The sequence below is a fragment of the Trichosurus vulpecula genome, chromosome 2 (assembly GCF_011100635.1).
Source record: "Trichosurus vulpecula isolate mTriVul1 chromosome 2, mTriVul1.pri, whole genome shotgun sequence".
Lineage (NCBI taxonomy): Eukaryota > Metazoa > Chordata > Mammalia > Diprotodontia > Phalangeridae > Trichosurus > Trichosurus vulpecula.
The window spans coordinates 432816363-432825215 of NC_050574.1; the positions used below are offsets into that span (position 1 = coordinate 432816363).

The 8853-nt window shown below is 49.1% G+C and overlaps 1 protein-coding gene across 1 annotated transcript; it reads left to right on the top strand.

The window, feature by feature from the left end:
- The first annotated feature begins 5574 nt into the window (after window positions 1-5574).
- Window positions 5575-8356, top strand: MID1IP1 (MID1 interacting protein 1). Its single transcript, XM_036742623.1, has 2 exons — window positions 5575-5862; window positions 6195-8356. The coding sequence occupies exon 2, from the start codon at window positions 6566-6568 to the stop codon at window positions 7130-7132; it is 567 nt and encodes a 188-aa protein (XP_036598518.1). The 5' UTR covers window positions 5575-5862; window positions 6195-6565; the 3' UTR covers window positions 7133-8356.
- Window positions 8357-8853: the final 497 nt, after the last annotated feature.

Genomic DNA, 8853 nt, shown 5'->3' on the forward strand with positions numbered 1-8853 from the left:
TCCTTTCCAGAGGTGAAGTATGTATGTGTTTGGGGTGTGTTTATGTGTGTGTGTGGGAACCAGTAGATGTGGGACGTTGACTATAAAGTCAGACTTGTTTTAATGTATCAGCTGATTTTGCTTAAATTTTTTTTCTTTTTTTCCTATTAAAAAGTCTTTTGTTATCAGGGATGGCTCTCTGGGAGCAGGTAAGGGAGGGATGGGGGAAATTCAGTCAATGTAAAAAACAAAAGATATCAATAACATTTATGTTCAGAAAAGGGGAGAGGGAGAAGAAAAGAACATCAGATTGAGAATTAGGGCACCTAAATTCTAATTCTAACTTTGCCACTTAGTTTTTTTTTTTATTTTAGGAAAATCACTTAGCCCCTCTGAGTAAGAACAGATGAGACTAAGGTACTTTCAGGCTCTAAAATTATTTGATTCTTTAAAATAGTAAATGCCAGGAAGACTTTAGGAATGCTGTTACTGTGCCTTCCTACCAGAGTGTTTTGTTTATGCTATAATACAACTTTGATCAACACTTAAGCTGAGTTTCTCTATGCTTCTGATGGGTTTTAAAGTTCTGAAATAGGAATATGGCATTTCCTTCTATAATAATTTATAAAATCTGTAGGGGAAAATATCTTTTTCTTTTTTTTATTCCAGGAATGTAAACCTATAAACTTGGCACACAGTGCAATAGGGGAAGGCTAAGCCCCAAGCTTCCCTGTCCCAGCCCCCTCTTTTTATTTGTTGTAAAGCCAGCCCATTATGGAATTTTTGGTATTCAAGGAAAGACAAATTAGGACATATAGAGTCGAGTCAAGGGAAAATGCAGCGTAACTCTCTTTATCAACTATTGTAACGAAATTCTCTAATTTCATTCTCTACACAGTTTTGGGGGCCCCAGAGACAAACATTTTCCCCTCTACTCAAGGATACTAAAGTTGCCTCAGAAGGGAAAAATCAGGAATAAGAACCAGATCCCAAATAACCCAGCGCCAGAACCCACTGTATTTGCAAGTGCAGGGTTGGAGGAAGGATGCACCCCTTGGGGTTCCCCAGCTTTGGCACACTCCCCTCCCCTCAGATATGCATGGCAACTTCTTCTAAAAGGACAGGTGTAATGTGAATGGTCGCCAATCCCAACTGCAGGGCTGAACATGTAATTTTAAAGAATGGCATGCTAGAGGAGTAACTCTGCTTTATCTTCTTCCAGGAAAATAAGCAATTTGGTCGATGGAAGGAAGACATTTCTGGGATACTTCCCCAAGCAGGACAAGAGATCCAAATTAGGAATTTTCTCAGCTTGGTCCAGAATGTCAAGTCATTCTGGTTTGAAATATTGAGGCTGCTGGTCTGCTATGCTAGGAATTACACGATCCCTTCTGCCACTCTTGAATGCGCAGTTTAAGATGGAGCAGTTTAAAAATATCAGAGAAGATGTAGTGGAGAGCTCTGGTTTTGAAATCAACAGACTGGAGTTCAAACACCATCTCTGATATCTACTTGGTGAGTGGCTCTGAAAAAGGTGAATAATATCTTATGAGGTGGTTAAATAAAGCACTATAGAAATTTGAGCTATTACCCTGTCAGTGTATTTATCCTTTTGTTTCATTTTGGGCAAATTTGGACATATTCAGAATGATGGTTGGGTGGGGAGGAGAAGGTGGTAGAGGTGGTAAACATGTCAATTTGTGCCAAGATAATCCAATATATCTTGTTGACTTCTTGGTTCTCGAAGTTGGAAGGCAAAGGGGGGGATAGCCAGAGAAAAAAGGAGAAAGAAAGAAAAAAACAACATCATAAAGATTATAGTAAGACAGAAAGACAACAGCGGAGAGAGACACAGAAAGACAAAGAAAAGCAAAAAGGCAGAGGAAAGACTGAGTCACGCAGTGGAGAACCCAGGGGAGGAGTAGGAAGAAAGATAAAGCAGAGTCAGAGAAAGTGAGAGGAATAGGGAAGAAAGAAGGGAGGCAGAGGGAGTGAAAAGAGACAGCTGTCAGAGTCAGAAGGAGAGGAGAAAATATGAGAGAAAAGAGACAGTCAAAAAGAGACACAAGTCAAGGAGACAGTCAAAGAGAGTGGATAGAACCTGAGAGACACACAAAGAGAAAGGTTACCGAGGAGACCCGGTGGGTCAGTCCACAAGCAATCATTAAGTGTTTACCGTGTGGCAGACCTAAGCTAAGACATACAGACAAAGGCAAAAACAGGGTCCCTAACCTCAAAGGTTTATTTGAATGGCGGAAACTGCATGCAAAAACTGAGTAAATTTAAGATATGCATATTTATCTATGGTTTCTAACTACACAGGGTGTTCTACAATAGTATGTGTTTATGTGTATGAGACAGGAGGAGAGACAGAGAAGAGACAAAGAAAAAAGAAAGAAGAGGGAGGGAGAGGAAGGGGGGGAAGGAGGAGGAGGAAAGATAGAAGAGGAGAGGAGAGAGACAGAATCAGAGGGAAGACAGAAAAGGAGGGAGAAGAGACAAAAGAGAGACAGAAGAGAGAAAAGAAAAAGAGGAATAGAGAGAAATGAAGAGACGGGAAAGAAAAGAAGAGGGGGAGAGAGAGACAGAGAGGTGAAGAACAAAAAGACGAGAAGGAGATGAAGAGAAGATGAAGGAAGAGAAGAAGAAAGACGAGGAGAAGATGAAGAAAAAGGAAAAGATGAAGAGGAGGAGAAGAGGAGAAGATGATGAGAGAAGGAGAAGATGAAGAAGGAGGAGGAGGAGGAGAGGAAGAGGAGAAGAAGAGAGGGGAGAGGAGGGGAGGAGAAAAAGAAGAGATGAGAGGAGGGAGAGAAAGAAACTAAGAAAGAATCAGAGAGAAGAGGACAGAGGGGAGACAGAGAGCAGTTAGTCTAAACAGAGGCACAGACTCCCAGAAGCAGAGCCCCCAGGGAGGGGGACCCCCCCCTGCATTTCTGAGCTGGGGTGCGCTCCTCTCTCCAGGCCCGGAAGCAGAGGCCCCAGAGGAGCCCCATCGTTGGAAAGCCGCCGGGGCTCATTGACTCAAGCCCCTTTTCAAAGAGGCACAAAGGAGCTCGGGGGCGGGCCGGGAGTACAAAGCCGGGGGTTACTGCCGGGCATTTCCTCAACCCTCCTGCCAGTCTTCTACGGGAGAGGGAAATGCTGCCCAGCCGCCCCATCGCTCCCAAGCCCCTTGGCCACCACCGGGCCGAAGTCATCGCCCGGCCACCCCAACCTAGGCTCCCACCTGCCCCCTCCCGCCCCGCCAACGGTCACGTGGCCTCGAAAGGTTTCAGACCCGGGCTGGGGAGAACTTGGCCACGCGCCCGTTGCCAGGGACGCCGGAGCCAGCTCGGCCTGGGAGGGTGAGAGAGGACCCTAGAAAAAGGGAAGGCGGGGGAGGGTGAAGAGGCAGGAAAGCGCCTTCTGACTGGCTGGGGGCGAGGGGGCTCATTAGCATAACCACCCGAGACTGACTCGTGTTGATTGGCTGAGGCCAGAGGAGAGGCTGTGGGGTGATTCCGCAGGCCAGGAACCCGAGGCTGGGATTAGACGGTTGGCCCGGGATCTTTTTGCACTGCTGCCCCTGGGGTCGGGAGCGAGGGAGGGGTGGGGTGTGAGGGTGGAATCCGGTGCCTTGGAGCGGAGGATTTTTGCAGGTGCTGGAGGCATTTTTATCTTTCTGCCTTAAAGAAACGCGTAGAAGCGGGGCCAGGAAAAAGTGTAACCCAGAGATGGGGAGTAAACTGGAGACCGTGAGACACAATGCGGGAAATAAACTCAAAATTAGGGTCAAGGTCCCAAGAAGCGAGTGTTAAACTCCTGTCCTAACTCTTAATATTTGGCTGTGGGCGTGAGCTTCTTTTGGCAAGACGAGTTGAGTTGCACTTTTTATAAAGATCCATTGCTTTGGGAGGACTAGGTAGGAGGAATCAGGATCTAAGGATTTAAAGATTTAAAATAAAACATTTCATATACGTATAGATACCTTTAAATACTGAATGGTTGAGAGCCACAATGTAGCAGGAAATTGTCAATGTGGGATAGCATAGGGTAGTGCAAATATATTTTACGACGATCGTGACCTGAGATGGTGCGTAAAGAACCTTGGACTAGAGTCAAGGCCTGTAGGTTCAGCTCTGTTACCTGGCAGCCCTTGAGAGTTTGGACCAGTCACAGCTTTTATTTCTACGCCTCAGTTTCTTCACAGGTAGCAAAGGGGAGAGGACTAGACTAGAAGATATCGTGAGGACCCTTCCAGATCTAAATGTCTTAACTTTTCAGTGGGGAGGATTTAGTTTGAAATAGAAAATAAGAGGTTTAACGAATCCTAAGTATGCAAAGTCCTCTGCACAAGTAGTGTGGGCCAATGGTTAATTAAGACGGGGGTGGGGCGGGTGAAGAAAAAGGCTGCCAGACAATGGCTATTTTATAAAAGGTTTTAAATTATCACAGAGGTGTTGTAGAAATCCTGACACTTTTAACATTTTGAGAATTTCCCTAAATCCATTTTTTATGTTCCCTAACCCGTTTTAATGGTCTTGCACCTTCATTCAATCCTATAGTCCCACCTTCCTGATCCCCCCGCCCCCCAATCCCACTCTCCTGATCCCCCACCCATCCAAACAACACGCTTTACCTATGCTAATCTGGTTCTCTCCTCTGGCCGGAAAAAGAAATGGATTTCGACCACAGGCAAGCTCTACAAACGTTTCTGGGTGAAGGGAGAGTTCAAGTATCTGATCTAAATTATAAAAATACCGTCCAACCCGGCTGTCAAACCGTGGAGTCGCAGCTGTTGCTGGAGGTGGTTTGGAAAAACCCTATCACTGGGAAGTATTTGGAAAGATAGAATGACCCTGCTTGTGGGGGAAGGGATGGGGGGGCGGGGAATGATAGAAGAATCATGATCAACTGGAGGTTGCGGGAGCTCGTGGAGATGGAGTGGCTTCCCACGTGGACCGGGCATGCCCAGGGTCGTTCTGCTCCTTACATAAGAGACCCGAGATGGAAGCCACTGAAGAGCTCCAAGCCTATCGGTTCCTACCAGAAGCTAATAATAAGTTGGAGGGTGGGGGTGGGGTGGACCGAGAGGGCGTCTCAGGACGGCTACAGTCCAAAGCCCTAGTCAGTTTTCCGACGAGTCCGCCCCTTTCCGATCAGAAGAGAGCGGTGCCAATGGGGAAGGGAGTTCAGGCCAACATCTGAGGGGCAGGGCAGTCAAGTAGAGACGCGAGCACATTCATTCTTTCCCCCCGACCACCCGGCCTTGCATTTCACTTCCACGGCTGTACCAGCCGGTGCGCTCGCCGGGCAATTTCATACTCCCCATTAAGTCGGGAGTTTGTCTTCAAGACATCTTAACATCTTCCTTCTCCTTCCCATCCCGGCAACCTAGGACTCCTACTTCTATCGCAGCCCCCATCCCTTTCTCCCCCTCTTCCTCTCTCTCTTTCTGCCCCAGCCAGTTAACTCTCCTTCCCGCCCCAAACCGGGCGGGGACCCGCAGTGCTGGCTTTCCGCTCTTTCCCCTCCCCCCTCTGCCCCGAGTCAGGCGAGAGGCGGAGCCGGGTTCCCAGCTCTGCTAGACTCTGCCCTGCCCTGCCGGACCCCGCCCACCCCCGGGTGTAGAAAGAGCCCGGAGAGTGTTACTCGCGGTCACTGAGACTTGGGCCTTTTATCTCCCCGGGTTGCCAAAGAAGGAGGGAGGAAGAGAGGCGTGAGGGGTGGCCCCTGTGCGGTAACACCTTTCCCCAGCTATAAAAGCTGCACCTGGCATGGGGAGTGGGTCAATGCCACTACCACCACCAGCTGCTCTCCGGCTACTGACCGCACGAGTCATCAGACAAGAGCTGGGGCACTGAGTGGGCCCGAAATCCGCGGACAGAGGAAAGACAACCGGTGGGTGCAAGCCGTCCTACCCTCTCCCTCATTCCAGTGCATGCACGTGGGTGCCTTTATTCCCCGGCGCACGAGTTTAGTTTTTTCCTCCTTTGGGGAATGGAGAGGAGGCTCTCTTCTCTTTCTATCTCCTGGGATGAAGGGAGGGCAGAGAGCTGGGGCCCAGCACCCCAGGGAACCCAGTGATTTCCGTCAGTTAGCAACAGATGCAGTGGGGGAGCTAATTGGGTTGAGAGGCGGAGGAGAGGGGGAGGTGCGTGTTGGGGAGGAGGCTACCAAGGGCACCCTCGCCCGGATGAGTAATCGCCATCTCCTTTGCCCTCCTAATCTAGCCGGTACAGCCAGCCGACTACCTGCTGCTGTTGCCTCTGCCGCCTTTGCAGCCGCCCGCCTCCGCAGCTGCAGCGAGCTCCCAGGTTCCTTGTGGCCCAAGGGGAACCACCCATCCTGCGGAGGTTCCGGCATACTGGGGAAGGAAGAGTTGCAGGACTAGGCCTGTTGCAAAGCTGCCGCCGAACATTTTCTGATCGGCCCTCCCCAGGAAGCCGGGTCGGCACCGGTGTGTGCTCGCACACGCCCTTTCCGGAGCATCCTCGCACCTCGGAGGCCAGGCCAAGCAGCCGAGCCGACCCAAGCCTCGCACTCCCTCCTCGCTGCCCAGCCTGCCCTTCCTCCCTTTCTTCGCCTTTCCCGCCTGACCACCATGATGCAGACCTGCGACACCTACAACCAGAAGCACTCCCTCTTCAACGCCATGAACCGCTTCATCGGGGCGGTGAATAACATGGACCAGACCGTGATGGTGCCCAGCCTCCTGCGGGACGTGCCCTTGACGGAGGAGGAGCTGGAGGCGGGGGTCGGAGTGATGGTCGGAAGCGGCGGCGGCTGCCTGGTGGAGAGAGACCCCCAGCTGGGAGACGGGGGTCCTCCCAGCCCCGGCAGCGCCGCTGGAAGCTTCTTCTCACCCAGCCGGGACATGTACAGCCACTACATGGGGCTCAAGTCCATCCGCAACGACATCGAGTGGGGCGTCCTGCAGCAGACTCCCCAGCAGGGCGACGAGACCCCCCCCGGAGCCTGGAAACCCAAGGACATTCTTAGGGACCTGAGCCTCCTGGAGGGTGGAGAAGGGGGGGAGGAGGACCTGGAGAAGCAGTTTCACTATCACCTCCGGGGACTGCACACGGTGCTTTCCAAACTCACCCGGAAAGCCAACATCCTCACTAATAGATACAAGCAGGAGATCGGCTTCACCAACTGGGGCCACTGATACCAAGGAAGCGGCAGGGGGAGGGGGCAGGCGGCAGGCGGCTCCTCTTCCGCGCGCTTCTCTTTCCTCTTCTCTCTCTCCTCTTTTCTTTCCTAAATATGATTTCCTCCTGCGCGGTGGGGCGTGTGTAAATGAAGGGCAAGGCTGCCAGGGAAGGGGAGAAACTAGCGAGCGAATGGGGGTGGGAGAGATGGAGGGGGGTGCTGTGTCCTGAGGTTCGCAGGTTGAGATGGAGGGCTGGGGTGTCCTGGGGAAGTTATTTGGGGGGGCGGAGGTGCATAATAGGCCGAGGAGAAATATGACAGCAGCGGAAGGCAGGACTTCGTGGAAGGGATTACTGGAATTGTGCATTTGTGCATTTGGCCCGAGTGGCCCTAGAACTGTTTGGATTCGGCCGCCTTCATCCTGTTACTTCTTAGTCATTTATTCTCCTTCCCCTTTCTGGGGAGCCAAAGGGGTGTCCGGGGGAAGCCGGGGGACCCGCCTGCGGCAGTTATCTTACAATTAGGGGCTGCACCGAATGAAGCTCAAGCACTCCAAGGCGTGGCGGCGCTGGCCGCCGTTGCTGGTTGTGGCGGCAGCGGGGCTGCTGGAAGATTGCATCAGTTTTTCCTGTTTTGCACTACTTTTTTTTTCTTTTTTGTAACAATAGCCCTGTCTTTTAAGTATTCTGATTATCTTTTTCTGGTGCTCTGAAACCGCAGCTAATTCCTTTGTGACAAAACGCACAAAACAGAGCACGGGTCTATCCTTAACCGGTACTACTTTTTAAATTAATTTCCTTATGTTAGGGTGTGCAATTACCCCTCCATCCCCTTCCCACGTTTGTCCCCGGCGCCCTCACCCGAGGACTGTGGTCCTTTTCCAAAGCTGGTAACTTTGCTGGCTTATGGCAGGCGAGGCTGCAACTAAGCCAATGAGAATGATAAAAATTGTTGTGATAAGATGGACTTGTTTTCCAAAATGGAACCAACTGACAATTCTGTCTTGTTTAAGTAGAAAGATGAAGGGTTCCAGTGTTGTATATGTAAACATTTATTTAAAAACTTTTTTATCCAGATGTAGAATATATTCTAAAAAGAAAAAGCAAATGTATTAATCTTGACAAAACTTTTTGTTGACATAAAACCCTTGAATCCCACGAATTACTAGTTTTCAATAATAAACTAAATAATTTTAATTGATATTTTTAAAGCAACAATAAATTTTATTTTTTCTCTGGTATCAAAAGGTGCTGGCTGTTTATCTCTTAAATGCCCAGTTTTATTTAATAAGCAGGTTATTTCCAGAAATCGATATTCAGGCTTTTCTTTGCCAAATTATTTGGAGTTACACTATGGTGCCAAGTATTAACGAAAAAGAAATGTGATAAAAGGAATTTGGTATAATCCATGTATTGATTGTCAATAACTAGCTGTCCAGGTCATTGACTTTCATGTTTTGAAAGCTTTTACCTGGCAGGCCCAGACATTAGTTTCTTGGTCTCTTTTTAAAATTGGGCAGATATATTTTCTATCAGCTGAAGTAGGTTCTAAAGAATGCTGATATGTCATTTGGTTTAAAGGTATTGAGTTTAGCACATACTTTGATAGTCTTACAGCATTTTTAAGGTTGAACTTTAAAGATATTGTAATGTGCTTGCTTTTAAAAGACAGGCCTTTTTTACTAGTAAGTAATATACTCCCCTCCCCTGCCCACACACACACACACACAAAGATTCA

Coding starts and splice junctions, on each gene's coding strand:
- MID1IP1 (XM_036742623.1), top strand. CDS start 6,566: ATGATGCAGACCTGCGACACCTACAACCAGAAGCACTCCCTCTTCAAC.